The sequence below is a fragment of the Alexandromys fortis genome, unplaced genomic scaffold (genome assembly GCF_014885135.2).
Source record: "Alexandromys fortis isolate MF-2015 unplaced genomic scaffold, M_Fortis_MF-2015_v1.1 scaffold_50, whole genome shotgun sequence".
NCBI classification, from domain to species: domain Eukaryota; kingdom Metazoa; phylum Chordata; class Mammalia; order Rodentia; family Cricetidae; genus Alexandromys; species Alexandromys fortis.
Window position 1 is genome coordinate 10,607,286 of NW_026067932.1, and position 26,311 is coordinate 10,633,596.

Consider the following 26,311-nt stretch of genomic DNA (forward strand, 5'->3'; position numbering starts at 1 on the left):
TAATAAGAAACCTTATATACACACTGACACCCAAGTCCATCGTCCAGAGCCCGGCAGCAATCCAAAGGTGACAAACTTGGTGACTCTGTAAGTGGAAGTAAAGATTCCAGGCTCTGTTATCATCAGCAGTGCCATATTAGAAAACGGGATACACAGTGAAAATGCAAATACCAGTTCCAAAGCAGCGAGCCCAGGTTATGTGTCCCACAGTGAATCAGTGCTGGTTTATGGGAACCTGAAAAATGCTGTATGTGGAGAGAGCGCCTTTGGGGGGGGGGAGCGGGGAGAACGGTGCCTAACCCAGGGCTCCAGTCAGCCCTGTAGAAATCCAGCATTGGATGCTCCCAGTTTCCCGATGGGTTCTCAACTTAGGGGTGTTATTGTGTACATAGGGCTGCCCTCTTCTGCTCCCCTTTCCTGGTCTCAAACCCCACCCTAGACGCTGTGGATGTGGGGTCACCAGGCTGCAGGGCTGGCAGGTGTCCAGCAGTGGGCATGTGCAAGTGTGGACAGCATCCTCCCAAGCTGAGACAGCTCCCGTTCCCACCAGGAAGTGGACTCCGGAGCTGCAGCATGTGCTGGGGAGGTGGTGTTGCAAGGCTGTGTCTGACCGCCACTCTCTCTGGGTCAATTCAGGTTCAGAGTTTCCTTCTGCACTTTTGGCAAGGAATGCCGCCCCACATGCTGCCTGTGCTAGGCTCCTCCACGGTGGTGAACATCGTGGGCGTGTGTGACTCCATCCTCTACAAGGCCATCTCCGGAGTTCTGATGCCCACGGTGCTGCAGGCTTTGCCCGATAGGTGAGTTCGCTGGGCCTCGCCTCCCTTTGGGAGGAGCCAGGCACTGGCTATCGCTTTAAATTTCTTTTACTATTATTATAAACAAGGTCTGGTAAAGACCATTATAGTGGACTTTTAAAAATTAAAGGTTGTAGTTTGACTGTGAATAGAATGTTTCTGCTTTGAAAACAGCTTCCAAATGCACAGTGGAAATCAGTATGACACTTCCATGGTCATCTTCATGCGTTGTTCACGTGTCATTAGTGCCCAGAACACGCGGCTTTTCCTTCTCGCTGGCACGGTGGCACTGGGCAGACCATTTTGTGCCTGGCTTTCACACAAAAGTGCTCCACCACGTGCTTCTGCTGTGCGGCTTCTCTGCCTTCGCCGCTGTGCTGCATGCTGCCCTTTTCCAGGATCCCGGCCTTGAACTTCCTCACGGGGAAGCAGGGGACTTTTCTCTGGCCCCCTATATGTAAGGTTGCCTCTGGCCAGCTGTGTCCATCACAGGACTCTGCCCTTTGTTTTCGGGCCTGAGAGCAGGCAGCATCTCACCCCAGTTTGCAAAGATTTCTCTACGGGTTTTTCTCTGCTTGTCCACCCCTTCCTCAGGTGTCCCAACAAGTCCTTCCTTTAGCGTATGTACACCGTTGGTGCTGTGTCAGGGGTCATTCCCTACAAGCTCAAGGCCTCTGTAACAGCGTGGGCTTCTGCCATATTGAATTTTCTGGGTCTTTTGGGATTTCAAGTCCTGTTAAACTACAGGGAATGCTGGGAGGGATGACATGGAGGAGCATATTCGTTTCCTGTGGAGTCTGTAATAAATTGTCACACAGTGGCTGAAAATGAGGGCACTTGGCTCTACCCTTTGGGTTCTTCTTTGCCTGGCCATGCCTTCCTGAGTGTCCCTTGTAAATGAGTCAGGTGTGCCAAGTCACAGGCTCGCAGGCTGTCGCCACAGAGGCTCTGGAACACCTGCTGGGTCTCACTGTTGGTCCTTGGTGGCTGTCAGCAATCCCGGTGTTGCTGGGCTTGTCGCTGAATCGCTGCGATCTCTGCCCCCATCTACTCATGGTCTTCTGCCCTGTATCCTGGTCTTCCTTTGTCTCTCACTGGGACACCTGCCCCTGGAGGTAGGGTCCACCTGGCTAATCCAGCTGATTTCACACCCGCAAAGACCCGCGTTCCCCATAGGTGAGCTTATGTTCTGCCACTGTGCATCTTACTCATGGCGTGTACACATAGGGTGAATTCCTAGAGGGTCACTGGCTTATTTAGCCATCCTGCTCGTCTGACAATTATGGAACAGGTCTCAAGTGGTCCAGGCAGTCCAAGCACTTCAGACTCACCGTGTAGCTAAGGATGACCCACCTCCGGAGTGCTGGGATTACAGATTTGGGCCACCATGCCGAGTTTTATATGATGCTCGGGGTAAGCCCCAGGACCTCACACAGGCTAGTCATGTTCTAACACTGTTTCAGCCGTGTTCCTTAGATTTGATATGCGCTATTTGAAAATTATTTTGTGCCTATTTTATGATTTCCCTTTGCAGTCCCACTGCCATAAGAATTGAAGAAAAGCATTTCAGACTTTCAGAGTGTTGGGAGCTATTGTTGTTCACCTTGATTTGTATTCTTTTGTGGTTAGATTGTTGCTCAAAGCATTTCTTCTCAAGAGTCCACTAGAGTGCTTCTGTTGTCTGACATGTGGACAGTGTGTGGATGTTGCACAGATGCCAGGAAGAAACTGTTTTCAAGGCACACATACTCTTCTGTACTTTTAGCAGTGTGTGTATGCATGTGTGTGTGCATATGTGTGTGTGTGTGTGTGTGTGTGTGTGTGTACGTTGTGTGTGTATGTTACTGGAGACTGAAGCCAGCAGAAATGCTAAACATTCCACCACTGGGTTCCCTGCTTCCTCCCAGTTGCTCTCGGGTTCCTGGTCTCATTTCGGCCTCTTGAGCAGCTCTGAGTCCAGGAAGACACCAATAGACTTGGTTTTCAAATTTTAGTTTTGTACATGATGTGAAGTGCAGGGATCAAGTTTTTATTTTTGGATTTATAGATGAAGGCCAAGTATTCCAGCGCCATTTATTGATAAGGCTGAACATTTTCTGTTGAGTTGCTTTGTTGCCTGGTAGAACATTGGCCACTCGTGCAGACATACCCTAGACTCTTGGTAGTGTTCCATTCCTTGATATGCCCTGTCTCCACCCACACTGCAATGCCTTGGTTATAACGGGCTTTATAGTCAACTCCAAAAAAGTGATAGGAGACCTGACTTATTTTTCTCAAAATGGTTCCTTTGCTGTGGCATATTGTTAGAGACTGCCCTGAGTTCATAAACACAATTAGAAACATCGTCTTACTAATATTGGTTCTTCTAGTCCATTAACATGGTTTATATTTATTTATTTGTGGGTCCTGTTACAGTGCTTCTGCAGTTTCCAATCGTTCATTACTCCTTTAAAAACATGACTTTAGTTTGTGTGTGAATCTTTTGTCTTGAGAAGTTAGTTATTAAAGTCATTTATTCCAATAGTTTTTATGGTAGGTTCTTTGGGACTACTTGTGGGTATAAATGTATAATCTAGGCCAAGAGACTATTTTGTTTCCTGATCTCCAATCTCTAGACCCCTTTCATCCACAGTATTGTTACACTGGCTAGGACCTACCTGTGACAATGGACATCTTCACCTTCTCCTAGGTCTTAAAGAGAGAGCGTGTAGTGTTCACGCTAAGATGTAGAAAACGACATCAGATCAAGAGAGTTCCTTTCCATTGCTAGTTTGCTGAGAGTTTTCATCATGAAAGTATTTTGAATTTATTATCCCCCTTAGAATGCAAGTGTTGTGGATTTCACATTGCTTTATTTTCAAACACTCTAGATTCTTTCACCTTGTAAATACTACAAGCTTTCCCTGTCAGGCCCAGGAAAAGTGTGAGGATGTCCATTGTCACCCGTGGTCCTAGCTGTCACAATTTTGAAATACATTGCTATATCTGAGTTGCTGTTTTGTTTTGGATTCCATATCTCAGTTTATAAATGTCTGTGCCCTTTGAGGCTTTTTTTTCTTACATTTTTTTTTTTTTGATTTTGGTGTCAGGGAATATTTGTTCTTATAAGATGAGGTGGGAAATGTTTCCACTTTGGTTTTTATTTTAAATTTCATCCAAAACTTGGCAATTTTGAGCTTAAAGTGGTCTGTATTTCTTTACCTCTCGTCAGCGTCTGTAGATCTGTGATGATGTCCTCTTGTTCCCTGGTGAGTGACTGGGATTTTCTTTCTTCCTCCTTGGTCAGTGTGCCTAGAGACTCATCAGTGTTTTCTACACAGATGTCCTTCTTTGGAAGCAGCTGTTGCTTCCTCTGACTTGTCACATTTCTAGTTTCAATTTTATTGATTTTTTTTTTTTGATTTTTGAGACAGGGTTTCTCCGTAGCTTTTGGTTCCTGTCCTGGAACTAGCTCTTGTAGACCAGGCTGGCCTCAAACTCCCAGAGATCCTCCTGCCTCTGCCTCCCGAGTGCTGGGATTAAAGCTGTGCGCCACCACCGCCTGGCTTATTGATTTTTTTTAAAAATTGATTTGGAGCTACTTATTCCTCCTCTCTTTAGTCATTGTATGAAAACATGTCATGGATTAAAACCTGTCTGTTTTGTCTGGTATAGGTAGTTCATGCTTGTAATATGAGCACTTGGGAAACTGAGGCTTACCATGAGTTCCAGGCTACAATTGAGACACTGTTGTAAAACAAGCAAACAAATAAAAAAAAAAATTCAAGTGAATTCATTTTCTTGTAAAATCACTTAATGTCTTAATTTTTTCTAATTGTTTAGCTTTATTCCACAAATTTTGATATGTTTTATTTTTATTTTTATTTAAAGCAACTTCATTTTTCCTATCACTCTCTCTTTAGTCTATGGATTATTTTAAGAATGAAGTGTTTAATTTTCAAATATTGGGTTTATGAAATAGTGTTGCTATTAATTTCTGTTTTAATTTCCCTGTAGTCAGATTGCATGCATTGCATCATATCAGGTCTGCCAGGTGTATTTCAGCTGTCTGGTAGCCCAGAACCTGTGTTGTTGGGCTGTCGTTTGATGAGGCCTGCTGTAATGTCTGTGAGGTCGAGCTGACTGACGTCGTGCCCACGTTCTCCCTGTCCGTAATGACTCTCTGTCCCGTTCTGTCGGCTTCCATCTGCAGCTTCCACTGTGGATTTGTCTGTTTCTGTCCATTTGTGTTTCGTTTTGAAACTTACTTACTTTTGAAGATTTGTAGTTACATACATTTAAATTAGAATGTTGTGTCTGCCTGGAGAACTGATTGCTTTTTAATCACACAGATACAACATTTGTATTATTCATAATAGCATAATGCTAATATTAATACTAATGTCCTAGTAATACCTCTGTTCAGCAGTCACGTGGGTACTAGAGCATTTTAAAGAACACTGCCTTTCCCGCCTTATTACTCTATCGCTCTCTTCAGACATTGTCTTGTGTTTTTACACAGAGTAAGACCTTGTGTGTTTATCTGATCTGGATAAATAAATAGATTTCCCCCGTCTAGACTTTATGTTTCATGCAATTACATGGTTAGTTCGAGTCTTCCATCTTGGTAGTTGTTTTAGCTCCACTGGTTCTGTCCAAAACATCTTTCTGCATGTGTCTGGTTTAGGGCCATGCATTATCATTCTATTTATTTCCATAACTATTGATTGTTGGTGCTACAACTTTTTAAAAGTTAATAGTTGCTTTGATTTATATGTAGTGTCAGATTCCTAGCTCGCTGTGGTGGCACACACCTGTAATCCCAGCATTTGGGAGGTGAAGGCAAGTGGATCTGTGTGAGGTCGAGGCCACCTGGTCTAGATAGTGAGTTCCAGGACATCCAGGAGAGAGATCCTGCTTCAAAAAGAAAATAAAGAAATAAAAAAGAATCCATGAGAGTAATGTTGAATTTGTTGTCTCTTTTTTGGTGCTGTTGTCATTTGTTTTTATATATGCTAAAAATTTGCAAACTACTGTATGCATAGTTTTCCTTTAGACAGTTGTCTTTCTGTGCATTCAAAGATACGGAAGCCAGTTTTTTGAACATAGTAGAGCATATATTTTTGTTGCATGATAAGGCCTCTCTTGGGTATATTCCCAAGAGTGGTATTGCTGGGTCCATGGGTAGGTTGATCCCAAATTTTCTGAGAAACCGCCACACTGCTTTCCAGAGTGGTTGTACAAGTTTGCATTCCCACCAGCAATGGATAAGTGTACCCCTTTCTCCACAACCTCTCCAGCATAGGCTATCATTGGTGTTTTTGATTTTAGCCATTCTGACAGGTGTAAGATGGTATCTTAAAGTTGTCTTGATTTGCATTTCCCTGATCGCTAAGGAAGTTGAGCATGACCTTAGGTGTCTTTTGGCCATTTGAACTTCTTCTGTTGAGAGATCTCTGTTCAGCTCAGTGCCCCATTTTATAATTGGGTTGATTAGCCTTTTACAGTCTAGTTTCTTGAGTTCTTTATATATTTTGGAGATCAGACCTTTGTCAGTTGCGGGGTTGGTGAAGATCTTCTCCCAGTCAGTGGGTTGCCTTTCTGTCTTAGCGACAGTGTCCTTTGCTTTACAGAAGCTTCTCAGTCTCATGAGGTCCCATTTATTCAATGCGGCCCTTACTGTCTGTGCTGCTGATGTTATACGTAGGAAGCAGTCTCCTGTGCCCACTTGTTGTAGTGTACTTCCCACTTTCTCTCCTATCAGGTTCAGTGTGTTCAGACTGATATTGAGGTCTTTAATCCACTTGGACTTGAGTTTTGTGCATGGTGAAAGAAATGGATCTATTTTCATTATTCTACAGATTGAAATCCAGTTTTGCCAGCACAATTTGTTGAAGATGCTCTCTTTTTTCCATTGTATACTTTTAGCTCCTTTATCGAAAATCAGGTGCTCATAGGTTTGTGGATTAAAGTCAGGGTCTTCTATTCGATTCCATTGGTCGACTTCTCTGTTTTTATGCCAATACCAAGCTGTTTTCAATACTGTAGCTCTGTAATAGAGTTTGAAGTCAGGGATGGTAATGCCTCCAGACGTTCCTTTATTATTAAGATTGTTTTGGCTATCCTGGGTTTTTTTGTTTTTCCATATAAAGTTGATTATTGTCTTCTCCAGATCTGTGAAGAATTTTGATGGGATTTTGATGGGGATTGCATTGAATCTATATATTGCTTTTGGAAGAACGGAAGCCAGTTTTTTATATCTACCCTCATTCTCGTTATTCCTGATTTTGAGGGGTAAACTGTATCTGTCTGTATAATATATTCCTGCCCGTGGCACATTACGTTTCGTGTATCGTGGGTCTGCTGGTGAGGACTTGTAGGTCGTCGTGGTGGATTGAGAGAGACTGCCCCCCATAGGACCATGTGTCTGAACACTTGGTCCCCGTTGGTGGTGCTGTGTGGGGAAGTTCAGGTGTGGCGTTGTTGGAGGCACATGGCGCTGGGGGTGGCCTTTGGGACTTTAGAGATTCTTGCCACTTCCAGTTTCATCTCTGCTTTGTGCTCATGGGAAAGGATGTGAATTCTGAGTGTCCTATCCCCACTTATGCCTGCTGCTTGCTGCAGCTTTCTCCACCATGGCTGCTGCTACCCCTCTGGCACAGTAAGCACAGATAGATCCTCTTTTCTCTAAGTTGTCTTGGTCACGGTGCTTTATTAGAACAGCAGAAAAGTGACCAACACACCCGTGTGTGCATGAGAGGCTAGAGGTCAACACCAGGTGTCCTCTTCAGTCTGGAGTGGTCTCTCTCACTGAACTCAGAGCCACTGTTATGGCTGGACTGGTCGACCAGAAAGCCCCAGTAATCCACAAATCTCTGCCTCCCAAGCGCTGGGGTCACAGATACAAGCCACTTGGCCTTCACAAGGCTCCTGGGACCCAAACCCAGGCCCCATGCTTTATAGCAGACAGTTTAGACACCAAGCCACCTCCCCAGCCCGTAGAGTGACAAAGGTTTTTGTGTGTTTTATTCTCTTTTCAGTATTTTAAAAGTCCATGCATTTGTCTTTGACTCTTAGACTTGTATATGTATCTTTTGTCCTCCGTGGAAATGCCCCCACCCACTTGACCCCCTCCAGCTTCTTTCTATTGTTGGTTTTCAGGTGTTTGACAGTGACCTATTATAATTCTGTTTTGGATCCTGCCTGTTTGTGAATCTTCTTGGATCTGTGTTTAACTATAATTTCATTACTTTGGAGAAGTAGATATTATCCTCTCTATTTTCTCCTTTCTCTCCTCCTGGCATTTCAGCAGTGTGGATGCTAACCTGCCTGACATCATCCCACAGCTCTTAAAGGGAGCCTTACCTGCCTGACATCGTCCCACAGCTCTTAAAGGAGCCTTTTTGCTTTACTCGTTTTTACCTTTGAGTTTGGATTGGTTAATTTTTACTAAAATATTTTCAGGTTCATGGATTCTTAACTCAGCTGCCAGTGTTACCATACCTTGATTTTATTTTCATATCTGACAAATCATTTGATTCTTTAAAAGTTTCCACATGTAGTCGTTTATTATTATTACTGTTATTATTGTCTGTGCGCATGCACAGCACAGGTGTAGGCAAGAGGACAACTCTGTGGAGTGGGGTGGAGTGGGTTCTCTCCTTCCAGTTTTTACATGTGTTCTGGAGATTAAACTCAGGTCACAAGGCTTTGGCAGCAAACACCTTTACCTGCTGAGCCATCGCTCCCACCCCACCCCCACCCCCACCCCCACCCCCACCCCACCCCCCTTATAAAGTGATTCTTCCGTCCTGTTGAAGTTTCTCAGCTGTCCTGCACACCGTTTGTCTTTTCCATTAGATCTGTATCAATATTAATCTTTTTATAGTTATTTTAGGGTCTCTTTGATTATTTGCGTATACTGACTGTTTTGTCTCCTTAGAGAGGGTTCTTTTCCTTGATTTTTTTAAAAAAATATTCTTATGTATGATTATGTATGTTTGTGTGGTAGTTTGAATGTATTTGACCCCCATAAGCTCATCGGGAGTGGCACTATTAGGAGGTGTGGTTTTGTTGGAATGGGTATGGCCTTGTTAGAGGAAGTGTGTCAATGTGGGAGCAGGCTTTGAGGTTTCCTATGCTCAGGATATTGCTCAGTGAGTCAGTTGACTTCCTGTTGCCTCTGAGTCAAGATGTAGGACTCTCAACTCCAGCACCATGTCTGCCTGCACACTGCCATGCTCCCTGCCACAAACTGAACCTCTGAAACGGAGAGACTCTTGAATTAAATGTATCATTAATAAGCGTTGCTGTGGTCATGGTGTCTCTTCACAGCAATAAAACCTAAGACAGTATGTGTCTGTTTGTGTGAGTTTGTGTGAGTTTGTGTCTGTTTGAGATAAGATCTCTCACTGCACGCAGAACTTGTCAGTTCAGCAGACTGCCTTGCCAGCAAGTCCAGGGCTCCCCTCTCATCACACTCCCGGTGCTAGGATGGCAGGAACATGCCCTTGCACATGGCTGCATTATGGCCTCTGGGGATCCAAACTCAGGTCTTCGTGTTGAACAGCAAACTCTCCCTCACTAATCCATCTGCCAGCTTTAGTGTTTGGTTGACTGTCCAGCAGTGTTTAGAACAGTGGATACTGAGATGATTAGGGTTTATGCCAAGAAATGGACATATGCCCCTTCTCCTAAGCAGTCAGCAGAAATTGAATCTCTGTCTTCAGGGTTCCCTGGGCTGCTATGTAACTCGAGATTCAAATTATTGTAGAATATTTTGTGCTTAGTTTAGAATTTACTTGTTAGATTGTCTTTCCTCTCCCAATCTCTCTGCCTCAATCCGAGACCTTCCCCAGGTGACTTCTACAGTTGCTTGAGATTGAGTTTGTTCATCCCTACCTTGCTGTCTGTGACAGGCTTCTTTCTACAGAGGTGGCAGCGGAGCTTAAGAGCTGGAATGCCCTATCTGCCTTTGTGTGCAAATAAGAAAACAGCCAGAATTCATTCATTCAAACATTCATTCATTCACTAGACTAGTGTTTGCCAATTGCTGCAATGTGCTAGTCTCAATGCTTGGCCCTAGAGGACAGCATTAAATATCTAACATGATTGGGTGTGGTGGCACATACCTTTAATACCAGCATTCAGGAGGCAGAGGCAGGAGGAACTCTGTGAGTTCAAGGTCAGCCTAGACTCTGCACTGAGACCCTGTCTCAAACAAACAAACACAAATATCTCAAACATGCTTGCTGCACTGAGTTTCCAGTAGACCCTTGGAGACTCTTTAGAAATCACGCAGTTAGCCCACTGCCCTTTGGTCTCAGATATACTAATTCAGTCCCTTTCACATTGAACTGAGAGGGCAAAGTCACTGCAAAGGCCAGGGTCTGCCTGACTGTCACTCATGACCCTGGCCAGGTGGAGGCTCAGCTTCCAACTCAGTGGCCCAGAATTTAACCAGTTTGTAACCACAGCGGAGGTGACCCGGGGCAGCATTGAGAAGCCTCCGTGCGCTATAGTGCCCTGCACCTCTGTTACAGGAATGGTGTGCAGAGCCGTCATTCTCAACATTGTCCTGCTCACCTCTTCCAGGAAATTTTGGCAGAGGGCTAACAGTGTTATCTGTCAATGTAGCAAAATAAAGTATTGCTTGTGTGTGTGTGCGTGTGTGTGTGTGTGCGCACGTGCGCGTGTGTGTTAGTCACAAAGATAACAACAACAAAAAAAGCCAAAGAGCAAGGACCAAGCCAGAGATGCTAAATGAAAAGCAGAAGGCATTGGAGAGGGTAAGATGTGAGGCCTGGAGCACCCGGCACGGGAATTGTCACCCTAAGAGCCTGCAGCTGCGGGGGGGGGGGGGGGGCAAACACATCTGGCCATGATCCTTAGCTCTGCCTCTGAGGCTGGTTCTCACTTCTCTGGAAGGACTGAAGATAATACCCACTTCACAGGGTGAGGCGAGGATTAAACAGGGAAGAATGTGTGAAGTGTTTAGTGTCTGGCTCAGCAGGCTCGCCCATTAGCAGGTGTCTGCTATCAACACTTCCTGGCTGTTGTAGCAGCTCTGGGCTGGCAGTCACCCAGGGGCCTGAGAGAGTCACAGCAGTTGGAGCCTGAGTGCAGGTTCAGATCCATCCATGCAGGAATGTTGGGCTAGGGAGTGAGGTGGGGCTAAGGGAACCCTTCCCTCCTGGTGAGCCCCCATGACGGCAGAAGGGTCAAGAAGAGGCTCAGTAGATGCTGAAGAGGTGGCATAGCTGGGGGGTCTGGAGAGGCAGGCAGTGGTCAGGGTGGGTAGCTCCTTGTGTTATCATTTATAAAGATGTGGGGGTTAACACCTTGCCTCCTCATGGACGCTGCCACAAAGTAACCTCAGTGTTTAGATAATGCCTCAAAGACTACGGACCCAGGGCAGACTCCTGAAGCAAACGAAGGTGGTAACAGCAACATCTCTGGAAGTTTGTGGGCCAGCTAGATTACGGGGGACAAATAAGAGAGACACTGACACCTGAGGTTGTCCTCCGATCTCAACATGTGAGTACTCACATATCAGGCACACAGACACACACAGAGAGAGAGAGAGAGAGAGAGAGAGAGAGGAGAGAGAGAGGAGAGAGGGAGAGAGGAGAGAGAGAGGAGAGAGAGAGAGAGAGAGGAGAGAGAGAGGAGAGAGGGAGAGAGGAGAGAGAGCGAGACAGAGACAGAGGAGAGAGGGAAGAGAGAGAGGAGAGAGAGAGAGAGAGAGAGGAGAGAGAGAGGAGAGAGGGAGAGAGGAGAGAGAGAGAGAGAGAGGAGAGAGAGAGGAGAGAGAGAGGAGAGAGGGAGAGGAGAAAGACAGGGGAGAGAGTGAGACAGAGACAGAGGAGAGAGGGAAGAGAGAGAGGAGAGAGATGTTTTAAAAGCCTCTAAACCCCAAATAGAACCGTCTCTGGGCTGAATGCCTCCACACTTTTCTTCAGCTTAATAAAAGCAAACAATTGCCCCAAGCGAGAGGTCCCCCACCGTGCTGCTGTGCTCTCTGACTACAGACAAAGGCCAGCTCCCAGCTCCGGCTGTGTGCCAGCTACAGCGAGCACACGGCTGCCCCTTCCCCCTGCCCCTGGGCAATCACCCAGCGCTGCTCCACAGCTTGGCCCTCTGTGGAGAGCAGCCAGAGATTCTGAGAAGTTGCCCCCTCCACCGTAGAACTCAGCCCCAGTTTGAGGCTGACTAGCCAGCGTGGATTTGCCTTATGACATTCTGAATGCTTTGAGTTGATCCTGCCTTCAGTGCTGGGGAGTGCTGTGCCTCTGTGGAACAGGTCCTGGTGAAGTGCCATGCCTAGTTCCACTTTCCCTCAAGAAGACACAGTTCCGTCACCCCTCCACCATCAGGAAAGCCTGCTGGCTTGACCTCTAGAATATTCCAGTCTGACCTTAATGCACCGTTCCCACCATTTCTGCTCTTACCCTCCTCCCTCTTACCTGGCTTGCTACAGCAATGTCCAAGCAGGGCTTGCTGTTCTGTGCTAACCTGCCTATAGCTAATTTTCATCCCAGGAGCCAGAGTTACTGTTCTTTAGTTCTGTGGGAGGATTGAGTGTAGAGGCAGCACAGGCATCTCGTGATGGGGGAGGGGCAGCCCAGTGACTTCAAATGCTGCAGTCAAAGTGGGCAGCATTTGGAGCTGGTAAGAAGGGAGTGTGCCATTATCCGGGGCAGGAGCATAGTAGACAGAGGGACTAGCATGTGCAGAGTGGGCAAGGGCTTTGGGAGCCCGGGCAGAGGGAGGGGAGCATGTCTGGGATCTGTCCATCTGAAGATTGAGAGACGTTTATTACTTATTACATCTAGCGAACATTTCTTGAGGGCCTACGATGTATCTGGTGCTGAGGACAAAGAAAGGCGAAGCAAGACAGACGTAGCCCTTGACCTATGCTCCAGAGCTCATGGTCTAGAGAAAGATGTTCATGTATGACATGATCCTATAAGTCAGCACAGAATGGCCTGTCACAACCGCAACCCCCCCAAACCCAACCCCCACACACACACAGAGGAATAACTGTAGCTTTGGACCTCATCTTGGGAGCGTCAGGTATTGTTTCCTTCCAGAAGTGACAGCCAGTCTGAGAGGGACGAGAAGGAGCTGAGCCCATGAATTAAGGAAAAGATGTTTTTGGTGTAAAGAACTCAAGGAACAAAGGTCCTAAATTAAAGGGAACTGCTCAGAGGCCAGTGGGACCCAAAACAGAGCAAACAGGACCAGAGAGAAGAGAAGCTGGAGGATTCGGGTTTCAATCTCAGAACATTGGAAGGCACTGAGGATTTTTAACCTGGGGGTGACATGGTTGTAGAAAATTATTTTCAGGTGTGTGACTTTTGTTTATGCTGCATTTGTTTAACTCTGTGAAGCTGTGGTTCTTGGCCTCTAAAACACCTCATGGTCTAATGGCTAATAGCTAGGCAGGAGAAAGGACAGACGGAGCTGGCAGGTAGAAGTCTGGAAGAGGAGGAAGGTGCAAGAGAACAAGGAGAGGAGGAGGTTAGGGGTCGGTCATCTGGCCAGCCACCCTGCCAGCCACAGAGTAAGAGTGGAAGTAAGATATACAGAAGCAAGAGAAAGGAAAAAGCCCAGAGGCAAAAGATGGATGGGACAATTTAAGAAAAGCTAGAAATAAGCCAAGCTAAAGTTGGGCATCTATAAGAAAGAGTAAGACTCTGTGCATTGATTTATTTGGGAGCTGTAAAGAGTGAGAAACTACTACATGACTACTACATGACACAGATCAGCACGGTAAATGTCGGGAGGAGTCTTCCCGTTACCTAGTACAGGGATGGAGGTAGAAGGCAAAAGGTAAGGAAGGTGCTTAGGATGTCAATATTGGGGCTCAGGTAAGAGATGGTGGTTGACTGAACTGGCAGGAAAGGGAACACATTAAATGCATTTGGGAAGTAATTTGGAGGTAAAAATCTGCAGTCCTTACTAGAAAGGGGCAAGAGTCTGTGATGGCACATGTAGCGGGTACTAATAGAGGGAGACTGAGCCACAGACACACTAATAGAGGGACACTGAGCCACAGACACACTAAGAAAAGGATACTGAGCCACGGGCACACTAATAGTGGTCCACTGAGCCATGGATACACTAATAGAGGGACACTGAGCCACCGACACACTAATAGAGGGACACTGAGCCGCGGATACACTAATAGAGGGACACTGAGCCGCGGACACACTAATAGAGGGACACTGAGCCACGGACACACTAATAGAGGGACACTGAGCCATGGACATCCTCCTGATAGATGCAGCACAAGGATCACTTGGGAAGTTTCCTGGACTAAACAGAAAACTGGCCATTTTGGATCAATTCTTAGGCCTTACAGGAAGCAAACTGAAGAGGTGACTAGAATAAATTACAACAAAGTGAGCGAGTCAGTCATAACTGAATATAGAAAGCTTAAGAAACTGAATGTTATATCTTACGTGTAATACATCCATATCATTAATTAAGATCAACTAAAAGCTGTCTTTAAGAGAAGCGGGAAAATTGGAGCCCCAGCTGAGCCTTAGGCACCCCAAGGAAGTACAATTCATTATGACAGAGATGCACATATTTACTTAAACTCTGTGAATTCTCACAGTGAGTTCTTAGGGGTGAATAATGTTATTTATTTGCCAAAAGGTCCCAGAAAAGAAAAAAAAAGGCATGTTGTAAATTAAACTGATAAAATACTGGTGATTATTGGGGCTGCTCAGTACTTGGAGGTGTTTATTATTATTATCTTACCCTAGGGTCTGTTTGAAACATTTTATAACAAGCAAATTACAAACAAAGCTTTGGGGCTGAAGAGGTAGCTTAAGGGTGAGGAGCTCCTCTTTGCTGGGATGTGTGTGTGCGCGCGCACACACACACACACACACGGACGGACGGACGGACGGACGGACACCTCCTGCTTTCTCAGAGGACCTGAGTACAGGCTTGCATCACCTGTAACTCCAGCTCCATCCGGTCAAGTGCCTCTAGCTTAAGTACACAGCATGCACCCCATTTAAAATAAAGAAAAAAATAAACTTTCAAAAACAAAACTTCATGGAAAGCAGAATTTCACTCTGACACAGGGAATACGAGAAGAGAAGTGCATCTCTGAGGGGGAGGGGTTTCATCGGGGTGTGTTGGGTCCGGGCATTCCGCAGACCGCTGTGCTGGAGATAGGAGAATACAGGCAGTAGCTGAAATGGGTGTGGATAAATTGCTAAGAGAGACAGAAAGGAGGATTTTGAAGAGGGCCCAGGACTAGATCAAAGCACTGTAAAATATATGTGTTTTAATTTTTATTTTATGTGTGTTGTGTGTTTTGCCTGAATGTCTGCAGGCCATCTGTGTGCCTGGTGCCCATGGAAGTCTGAAGTAGGACTCGGAGGTGAGGTTCGCTTCTCTGAACTGGAGTTGTAGTGGTGGGGTCGAGGGCACTGAGCTGTGGCTGAGGAGCAGCTAGGAGACACATCCACCAATGCCGAGGGAAGCTGGGATTTCCCGAGGACAGGGTCACAGTGAAGCACTGCCATGACGCCCAGCAATGCTGAGAACAGAAGACTCCATAGGTCATCTGTTTAGATGGGGCGTGCTGCCTAGGGACAGCCGTGCAGGCTGGGGGACAGTGAGGCTGAAGAAGGCCGCAGAGGGTCCATGGAGCCAAAGAATGACAATGTGGTGGCTCAAGGGATACAGCTGAGACAATAGCAGCTATTTATGTCTGTGTGTGTGTGTGTGTGTGTGTGTGTGTGTGTGTGTGTGTGATCCATGTACGTGAGTGTCGTGGCACACATGTGGAGTCCAGTGGACACCCTTGCTGTTGGCCCTCCTCTTCCGTCTTATCTGGAACAGCTGACCCCACAGCTGACCTTGACTTCCAGGGGTCTCCTGTCTCCACCTCCTGTCTTGCCGTAGCAGCACTGGGCGCACAGAGTCCAACCATGTCCTGCTTTGTGTGGGGCTCTGGAGATCTGAACTCGGGCTAGTGTTTACACCGTGCGCCCTCTGCCTGCAGAGCCATCTCACCAGCCCCTCCGTTTTTAAAGGGGTACTTAGCTGTGCCACCCATACAGGGAGGAGGATGGAGACCCGAGGGTGAGGGTCTTAGAGAGGGCCAGGCTAAGAGTCCCAGAAAGAGGGGAGTGGGTGAAAAAGAAAAACAGCAGAGAATACCATGGAGGTTGGTGCCCACGGTCTGACAGGTGAAGGACAGCAGCGAGCCAGGACAGGGTAAGTGGCGTGGTCCTGGGTCAGGTGGTGTGGAAGGCCTCCATGAAGAGAGGGTCCCCCCCAGCCCCACAACACCCAGGAGGAAAGTGAGTCTGGGGCCACAAACAAGTGGTCTTAATGTGGGGGTCTAAAAGTGGTGCTTTCTATTTCCTCAGCTCCAAATCCCTTCCCACGAATCCTGTGGCCCCTGACTGCCTCCTGGGCCTAAACCCTTCCCATTTTTCTCCAGCCTCAGAATATACTATGGCTTCAAGGTCCATTTTAGAGCCCCAGGGACCCACACGGTAGGAGGAGAAAACTAGCCCCTTCAGGTTTTCCTCTGGCCTCTCCTTCATGGCACACATGTGTCCTGGCTTGCCTTTGCACATGTGCATATACATGTGTGCACACACGCACACATACACACATTTAAATAAATAAATAAATTATATATATGCATGTATGTATGTATGCATGTGTGTATGCATGCATGTATATTTTTTTAAATGAGCGTGTGCTTCCCAACTCTTCCCAACTCCAGCCGATGACAGCAGGTTGCCAGGCTGAGTAGGCATCTCTAAACACCACACATGGATTCTTCCAGCTGGGCGTTTGGAGCAGACTGGAGGAAAGTACAGTGTGTGGAGACCAATTCCAGAACAGCTTCCTTAGACCAAGGCCCACTGTCTTCACCCCTGACAGAAGGCGCTCCCAGAGTACCACGGAGAATGTCTTGCTCAGGGAATGAATTCTGGGTGCCACCTCACCTTACAGTGGCTTTTACCCCCCACTGTGCAAGGCACCCATAAGCTCCTCCCCCACAGCCATCGGATCTTCCGGATCTTCCGAGGCACAGGCTGCACGCTGTGCTTCTGGGCTGCTCTGACCAGCAGCATCTGTTGGTAGCAGCCAGCAGAGGATTGTGTGAAATGAATTCCTCTGGGAGCGCAGAAGCTCAGGACACGCATAAACTCATTTCTTTCTTCAGCTTAACTCAGGTGATCCGAAAGTTCGCCAAGCAGCTGGACGAGTGGCTGAAAGTGGCTCTCCATGACCTCCCAGAAAACCTGAGGAACATCAAATTCGAATGTAAGTGTTGAGTTTGGGAGCAGAACGGAGTGAGGGCAGCATTTCAAAGTCACACCTGTCACGTGAGTCACTGACGATCCGGGGTTAGGCTAAGTACTTCCCACGTGGGAACTCATTTAATCCTTGCTAAATGTTTGCTGCTAGCAAGGAGAAGGGACTCATTTGCGCCTTGGGAAGTAGGAAGCAGAGACAGGATTCCAAAGTCAGCCGTCAACACAATACTCCTAACTCCACTTAATTCTTACGGTAGGCACCACTATGAGATAGGACATCATGTTCCTATCTACAGGTGTAGAGAGGCAGAGAAACTTCCCCAAAGCCACACAGCCACGGATCCACAAATTAAACTTAATACTTGAGGTGTCCTTGAAACTCCTGTCCACAAAAGGCTGTAGCTAGCGTAAGAGCCTCACAGATTCTCCACCTAATTAGAAAGCCAAATTAATATTTCTTATACGGGGCTGGAGCCACGAGTGTTTTCTTGGCACAGTAGTGCCTGTAGTCCCCAGCTTAGCCTGCTCTGAAAAGCCTGGCTCCACTCTGTCTCAATGGTCTGAGCGCAGAGAAGACTCGTGTACAACACAGTTGTTGCCATTGAACAAAGATGAGATGATTTTAAGCAAAACAAGGTTTTAAAATATGTTTCTTAAAGGCCCGTTTGAATACAGCGTGCAGTCCATGCTACAAGTGCCAGTGGGGAGAATGAAGGCGATCAGATTACCCTTTCACGCAGGCAAAGCAGCCCTTTCAGACGCACTCGGAGGCCCCTGCGGTGCCCATCACCTATTGATAAAGCCTGCTTTATTTCACGCTCTCGGTTCTTTTCTTTTCTCCAGCACTAAATTCCACATCACAAAGTTAAAGAAAAAGTGATTAAGGAGCAGGATTAACAATTGATCGGCCTAGAAAATTAGAAGTTCATCTCCCCGCACACACAGCCCCCCATTCCTCCACCCCACACACTGTTTTTCAAACCAAGCCAGCTCTGAGTACAAATTAGAATAATCCTGGGGAAATTTCTGACTATTTCATGACCAGTTCAGAAATTAATGAGAAGAATGCCCCGTGCCCGTTTTAATTACAGCACCGACAAAACAAGCCCGCTCAAAGTCTGCAGCAAGGAGGAGGTGGGCTGGGCCTTCCACCTGTGCCTGCTTGGAGGAAGTGGTTCCTCCCCAGGGAGCCTGGATGTCTGGAGATTGTGCAGGAGCAGGGAAGCAAGCGCCTCCCAGCCTCCCACCACCACCCCTCCTCCGTGCCGAGACTGGAAGAACGAAGACTGTGAACAGGGACATCCTTAAGAAAATAAATCAACAGATAGAAGGTCCCTTCACTTCAAATAATCAGATGCTAAGGGCAGATAGACAAACAGCCTTTCAAAAATCAAAACCCACAGAGGCCATTTGGCCGAAATGACAAATGCCAAGTTCCCTTGTGGGGCAGCCCACGTTCCACGCCAGTAGCATCCCTGGCCACACAGCAGTGAGCCAGTCACCATTCCGATGAGACATGCCGTGTCTTAAAGGGGCTTCTTCAAAGCTTTCCTTTGATTTCTGCGATTAGCTGGAAAGCAATGAGTTTGCAATTAGCAAAGTGAAAGCCAAGTAGATAATTGCTTTGGCTCATGGTTGGTTGATGCCACGGTTTCCCACACCTGTGAGTGCAGCATGTGTGTGACTTTGAAATCCGTATCCTAAATATCATCATCAGAAAATGGCTGTTGGAGCTGAAACACAAGAGTCAGACACAGGGGCATGCCCGCTAGTACCTAGAGGCAGGGTGGTGAAGCCCAATGAGAAAAGGACCACATTTTGAAACCTGCTCCTGGTTGGATCATCAAACATGCAAATGTTTCTAGCTTCTTGTCTTCTTGTTGCAGTGTCGAGAAGGTTTTCCCAAATTCTGCGAAGGCAAACATCGCTGAATCACCTTTGCCAGGTAGCTGTCTGCTCTCATTTGTGTTAACCACTGCCAGGTCATTGCAGAGGTCAGGGGCGACATCCACAGGGATAACTTCCTGTGGCTGGTGTCAAGTCAGTGGCATAGCAGGGTCCTTTCTATACATAAGGCACTAAAAACCTCAGCCCCCGGCCAAAGTAGTAATTTGTGTGCAACATCGGTTGCCCTGAACTTTTTGTATATGATCTGGATTCCCAATTTTGTGTTTCCTTGAACTGAATTGCTGGGTTTGTCAACTACTGTTGAGGTGCAATTGTGTATGCAGCACCTTTGACCTCTCCCCAGGCGATGCCAGTTGTCTGCCTTGCTCAGGATGACATCTGGACACCCTAGTTACATATAGAAACACTGGAGGAAGTAGCAGCTCACCCAGAGCACCGTGTTACCTGGGCAGTTGTCAGCGTTTGGCACCGTGGCTTTCCCCTCATCTCCAGTTCCCTGTCAGAGCTGATCCACCCCCACTGTCCAGTTCCCATCAACTGCCTTCACACATTCCCGTTTGTAGCCCCTCCTGTAGAGGGCCATCTGGCTCTTGGGGGACCCTGGTTATGCAATGACAAGGCAGGCTCCACCTTGGTCTCCTTATATCTGTCCTTGTCATCAAAGGCCCACGACATGGTTTAGGGACAGAGGGAAGTCCTTCTAGACTGGACAGCTGTGGCATTGCTCTGGGGACAATCCGACAGATGATTGGAATGCAGGGAAGACAGTGGTTATGAGGAAAACCAAGACACATAGTCTTTCTGAGAGTTTGTGCCAGCTGCACTCTCTTGCTCCCTTTTACTTGGAAACACAAAATGTTTTCTAGCTCCATCCATTTGCCTGTAGATTTCAAGATGTCATGAGTTTTTCTGCTATGTAGTACTCCATTGTGTAGATGTACCACATTTTCCTTATCCATTCTTCAGTCAAGGAGCATTTAGGTTGTTTCCAGGTTCTGGCTATGACAAACAAAGCTGCTATGAACATAGTTGAACCCATGTCCTTGTGGCACAGTTGAGAATCCTTTAGATATATACCCAAAAGTGGTATTACTGGGTCTTGAGGAAGGTTGTTTCCTAATTTTCTGAGAAATTGCCCATACTATATCCAAAGGGGCTGCACCAGCTGGCATTCCCACCAGCATTGCAGGAGTGTTCTTTTTACCCCACATCCTCTCCAGCATAAGTTGTCACCAGTGTTTTTGATTTTGGCCATTCTTACAGGTGTAAGATGGAATCTCAGAGTTGTTTTGCTTTGCATTTCTCTGATGACTAAGGATGTTGAGCTTTTCCTTAAGTGTCTTTCAGCCATTTTAGACTCCTCTGTTGAGAGTTCTCTGTTTAGGTCTGTACTCCATTTTTTATTGGATTATTTGTTCTTTTGGTGACCAATTTCTTGAGTTCTTTGTATATTTTGGAGCACTGATGATACATTTATGTGAAAAATATTTATTGTGAAATTTCTGACCCATTGGGCCCAGGGTGGCTGGAGCAGTTCCTCCGTGTGGCCCTGTCCCTTTTCTGACACTGGAGACACACAGGTTATTGTTGGGTCAAGACTAGAGGGAATGGGAACAACGGCAGGGTTTGACCTGGTACAGGTCACCGTGGTGGAGAAAAAGAAGTGGGAGGAGAAAGCCTCAGGAAGAAGGAGTGTCTCTGTGAATTTTTCAAGTCATGGTATCACCATTGTTTCTTAAAATTGAGTTTCCCTGGATCTCCGAGTATCTACAAAATGCAACAAGCATACCCACTCAGAAGGCACACGGGGGACAGAGAGGTGGGCTTTTAACTGGGAGCTCTCAACATTGGATTGCATTCCAGGCATCTCGGACGGTGATCCACAGCGCGGACATCACGTTCCAGATGCTGGAGGACTGGAGGAACGTGGACCTGAGCAGCATCACCAAGCAGACTCTCTACACCATGGAGGACTCCCGGGATGAGCACCGCAGACTCATCATTCAGTGTAGGTGTCCCCCGGGGCTGCAGTCCTTCTCTTTCTGTTTTTAATTGATAAATATTCAAGTGGTATTCCTACCCTGCCCCCTTCCCTGGGTCCCATTCTTCTATTGTTCCTGTTAAATGGATCGGCCCAGACAGGAGGGCTAATTTACTTAAGAGGATATGTGTCAACATGGCTGATGCCATTGGGCAGCACACAATGTCATACAAAGGACCCTGCATGTGACCCTGAATGCCACGCATACCTCCAAGGCAGTGACAGAAAGGCTGAGAACTGAAACGTACGGCCTGCCTTGGTGTATGTCGGTATAGAGCCAGCTGGACAAGTGACCATGTGACAGTGAGGGTCACGTGACCGTGAGCCAGGCCTCCCCACTCCCTCCCCCCCCCCCCCCCGCCACATGTACGCACGCACACACACCATGCACATTGAAGTTCGAGAAGACGTGAATGGGTGGCGAGTTGCTCCCATGCACATGCGTTCATGGCCGTAGGGATGACGACTTCCTGCAGTGCAGGCAGCCCCCGTGTGGATGAGAGTTTGCTCCCCAGAGTGAAACAACACAGGGACACCACCTTAGATACTCCTGTTCTTCCTCTGAGCCTTGGCCCAGCTGACTGCTTGGCGTGTGCCTCACTTTGCCAGCCTTCCTTTCCTCAGAAGGGCAGCAGGGCGCACACTCAGGTGGAGTAGTCAGTGCCCCTCAGAGGTTCCAGGGAGGGTGGCGCTGAAGGCAGAAGGGCCGAGACCCATCCCTTCTGTGTGGGGTAAATTACATCGTCGCTCCAGTGCCCACCAGGAGGAGGGGTCTATTCAGAAAAGCACAGGCCTCTTGAGTGGCAGGGTCTGCTCCTCCACACTGTTGTCCTGGAGGATCTCTGTCTTCTGCCGGCTCGTCTAAGCCTGGGCTGTTTTTGACCCAACATCCTCTGAGAGTCCCTATTAGAGGACACTTCCTTTCAAGGCCTCTCAAAGGCCAGCGGAGCCCTAAATATCTGAACCTGGCCTCCACTGGACCCCAGCCTTAACCAAGGTTCTTTGTCCTTCTCCCACACGGTTGCCCACTTGTCTGCTACTGCGTCTTAGGGGAAGCCGCTGAGATGATAATGCAGTTTATCAGACGCCAGCTCTCCGCCAAGCCCTCTATCAGACCCACTGTGTGTGATGTGCCACATGGGGGACAGTCTCCTGTCACTCCCGTTTTACATCTGAGAGAACTCAGCTCCGGAGAGTTGACGGGGCTTCCCCAGGGTCGTGTGATCACTGCGTGGCGGTGCTAGGCCTGGAGCCTGCACCTTGTGCCATCTCCAGCCCAGGGCAGCTCTGCTGGGAAAGAGCAGAGGGGACTAAAATTATAAAGTGGGGCTGAGCTTGGGAGGATACAGGGTCTTCCTGAGCACTTTCTGTTGGGATTCTTTCTGTTTGTTTTCATCGCTTGTGTGTGTGTGTGTGCGCGCGCGCGCGCGCGTGTGTGTATGTGCGCGTGTGTGTGTCTGTGTGTGTACATGTGTCTGTGTGTGTAGCTGCACCTATGCCACAGCATGTGTATGCAGATCAGAGGACAACCTCAGCCTTCAACTTTCAACTTGTCTGAGACAGGGTCTCCTGTTCGTCACTGCCTACGCCAGGTATCCTGCTTAGGGTCACCATTGCTGTGATGAAACACCGTGACCAAAGCAGCCTGGGGAGGAAAGGGTGTCTTTGGCTTCCATTTCCACACTGTAGCCAATCACTCTGTAGCCTGGACAGGAACTCAAGTGGGCAGGAGCCTAGAGGCAGAGCTGATACAAAGGCCACGAGGAATGCTGCCTTCTGGCTTGTTCCCCGTGACTCGCTCGGTCTGCTTTCTTATAGCACCCAGGACCCCCATCAGTGGCACCACCCACGATAGCCTGGGTGCTGCCCTGTTAATCACTAAGAAGATACCCTACAACCCAGATCTTCTGGAGGCATTTCCTCAGTCGAGGCTCCCTCCTCTCGGCTGACATAAAACCAGCCAGCACACCAAGGCAGCTGGCTTTAAGTCTCCTGTCTCTGCGCTGAAATTGTAGCTGTGAGCTGTGCCGCACACAGCTGTTCATTAAATGTGAGTTCTGGGATCCAAACCCACACCCTCAAACTCTACCCACTGAGCCATCTCCCCAGCTTTCAGGCACGATTCTGGCTCTGTTCCCCCCCTTATCAGCTCGATCAAAAGAAATTGTGTTCCTAAAAACCCTAACAGCCCGTGGGAAACCGCTGGTCACTATGTCTCAGGCCTCCCAATGCGCCAGGCATGGAACTGGCATTTGGTAACGCTGCTTCTCAGTTTTTACCACTCACAGTTTTATACTGACCTCCCTCACCCTTAGAACCTCTTGTGGGAAGGAAAATGTGAACCAGGCTTAGAGAAAAATAAAGGCAGCAGGGCTGAGTGAAGGGGCCAGGCTGAACCTTTGCTGCAGCGTTGTGGACGACAGTGCCGCCTCTGTCTCTGAGAGAGACTCTTCGGGTTCTCTCTCCAAGTTCCTTTAGATGCAGGATAGGATGGTGTCATCTGAAGCTGCAGTTATGCTGTGGTTCAGTTGAGTCCAGCTGGTCCTCACTGAGTGTCTGTCCTGGATCAGGCTCTTGTGAACAGCTGGGCGGTGGCTGGGATAGACACTGCCCTTCTGACACGGAGCCCAGGGTCCGTGGCGAGTCCCACGCTCACCTACAACTGTGCTGCACCTTGGTAAAGAGTACGGCACTGTGTGATGCAATGCCAGAAAGGAGCGTTTGAGCCAGGGGCCACGCCTAAGGCCCAGGACATAGGTGTCATACCTGTGCCTCCCAGTAGACAGGAGCAGAGTCCGTGGTCCCAGAAGTCAGTCTGAGCAGGGTGGGGGCACCTGCGTGCTGCACTTCACTCGCATTCCAACCAGCTGACATCTGCAGATTCTTGTTGTCACGGTCACCATTGCACCTGTGCCGTGGAGCCTGAGCAGGGATGCCTGGCTCACTTTAGCTCCCACACCACTAGAATAGAATGGGTGTTAAGGGCTGCCTTAGGAAAGGGAGGGGCTGCTTGCCCAAAAGAGCTTGCTGGAACCTTGGTTCCAGTGCATGGAGATCATGGTTTCTTGTTCCATATGACGAGAATAATGCAGAGGGGTTAAACAGGATGACATACTGTAGGCTTAGTGCACAGGGGAGTGCTCCCGAGGGCACTGGTCACAGGGGAGTGCTCCCGAGGGCACTGGTCACAGGGGAGTGCTCCCGAGGGCACTGATCACAGGGGAGTGCTCCCGAGGGCACTGATCACGGGGGAGTGCTCCTGATGGCACTGGTCATGGGGGAGTGCTCCCAAGGGCACTGGTCACGGGGGAGTGCTCCCGAGGGCACTGGTCACAGGGGAGTGCTCCCAATGGCGCTGGTCCTGGTGGGTGCTCCCGATGGTGCTGGTCATGAGGCAGCCGCACCGGCAGAGCTCTTTGGAATCGTAGCTGGTGCTTACCAGCTGTGAAACATTTGGCTTTCCCTCATCTTGAAGTGCCTCGGTTTCTCTACTTGCAGGTAGGAAGAAAGAGAGCACTTCCTCCCTGGGTTGTCCATCTAGTCACTGAGTAACCAGCTGCACCTCTACTCTGTACCAGGCAGTCCTGAGCTCTGGGGTCATGACATTAACACTTGAGGGTCTGCCTTAAGGTTAACTGACTGCTTTGCCCATAGAAGTCACTAAAGAGAGTGCCTGGCACTTAGCCAGTTCTCAAGAAGGTCAGCTGTTGCCATCTTTACTGTGCAACCGTTTTTGTCACCACTGGCAAACAAAGCGTGGTTGTCTGACACAGAGAAAGACACATCTGTGGCTCTTAGGCTGTGCCGTGCCGTGTCCCTGCCGTGTCCCTGCCGTGTCCCTGCCGTGTCCCTGCCGTGTCCCTCCAAGGTAGTCATGACGGCAGCAGTGTGAGGTGATCCAGGGTCAAGAGGCATACTGTGAGGAATGCTTGTGTTCAGCTGTGTTCTCCTTTTCATTCACCTTGGGACCCTGGCCCATGGAATGGCACCACCCACAATGAGGCAGCTAACCCAAGGGAGGCAAGCCCTCACAGCAGGCCCAGAGCCCAGTGTCTAGGCTAGTCTGTTCTGTCATGGTGACAATATTAGCCACAGCACACCTCATCTGTAATCTGAGAAAGACCAATGTCTTTTAAAGCCCATCTTTATGCTAAGCATGGGGACTGTTTGACTTGCAGAGAGTTATCAAGCAAGCAAAATAGAGCGAACTGGCTGGCCTTCTCACGTGGGAAAAATTGCTTAGATGCGTGGAAACAAAAAATGTACAGCGCTTGAACTGTGGTTTTATTTATTTAGCTCCATGTCTGAAAACCACACGGAAAATCCTCACTAGAGAGATGGTTGCAATGCAAGTGTCCTCAGCCACTCGCCTGTTTCCTACAGAGCTTCACGGATTCCCACGCACTCCACGCTTGCCTTTCCTAGCCTGAAGCTGAAGACAGGGCAGCGAGGGGAATGGTGGTGTCATTTGATTAGCATGCACTAAGTACACATGCATAGCACTGAGAGCCTGGCCAAGCTCCTTACACAGAATAGCTGTGGTCCAGAAACAGTGGGGTCATTGCTCGTGTCCCGTCCTGGATAGACAGCAAGAGATGGCAATGCCTGGCCTAATGGTTAAGCAAGTCTTTCCAGGATAACAGCTGTAGCACAGATAATGCATTCCACAGGGACATTAGAGAAGATCCAGCAAGGAGACTTGACACCTGACTAGCTGTTGGCCAGTGCTAACGATGATATAATAAAGACAGTAATGGACTGTGAGGGTGTCTGCTGGAGAGGGACAGGAGGAGGGCTGGAAGGGTTTCATCTCAGCTGGGTCATGAAGAACCGTGCAGTCCAGCCTCTGTGGAACTGCAGCTTGAGCAAAGTGTGTGGGTTCTGCTCTGTTCACAGTGTACCAGGAGTTTGACCACCTGCTGGAGGAGCAGTCGCCTATTGAGTCCTACATAGAATGGCTGGACACCATGGTGGACCGATGCGTTGTGAAGGTTGGTAGGGCAGAAGGGAAGGAGCCGCCTGTGGCTCCTGCAGATGGTGGTTGTCTCAGAACCCCAGATGAGCTAGCTGGTGTTCCTCATCATCCATAGCACTCTGGGGTTGCAGGGAGGAGACCTGGTCTCAACCTGGGAGGTGGAGGGAACAGAGACAGGACTCGCCAGTCCCTGCACCCAGGTTTGCATCCCTTACTTGTCCCTTGCACAACGTTTTGGTACCAGCTTTTATTAAGTGTGTTTATGCTGCCAAAATCAAAAAGTCAAAAGAAAAAAAATCACTGC

At 48.2% G+C, this 26,311-nt stretch overlaps 1 protein-coding gene across 1 annotated transcript in view; it reads left to right on the plus strand.

Annotated features, from left to right (window-relative positions):
* Rfx4 (regulatory factor X4) overlaps positions 1 to 26,311 on the plus strand; it is a 74,671-nt gene that overhangs the window by 13,830 nt on the left and 34,530 nt on the right. Inside the window, exons 6-10 of the mRNA XM_050145534.1 lie at positions 637 to 800; positions 16,990 to 17,090; positions 18,970 to 19,028; positions 20,855 to 20,999; positions 25,929 to 26,023. Coding sequence (XP_050001491.1) covers positions 637 to 800; positions 16,990 to 17,090; positions 18,970 to 19,028; positions 20,855 to 20,999; positions 25,929 to 26,023 — 564 coding nt within the window. The remainder of the gene's footprint in view (positions 1 to 636; positions 801 to 16,989; positions 17,091 to 18,969; positions 19,029 to 20,854; positions 21,000 to 25,928; positions 26,024 to 26,311) is intronic.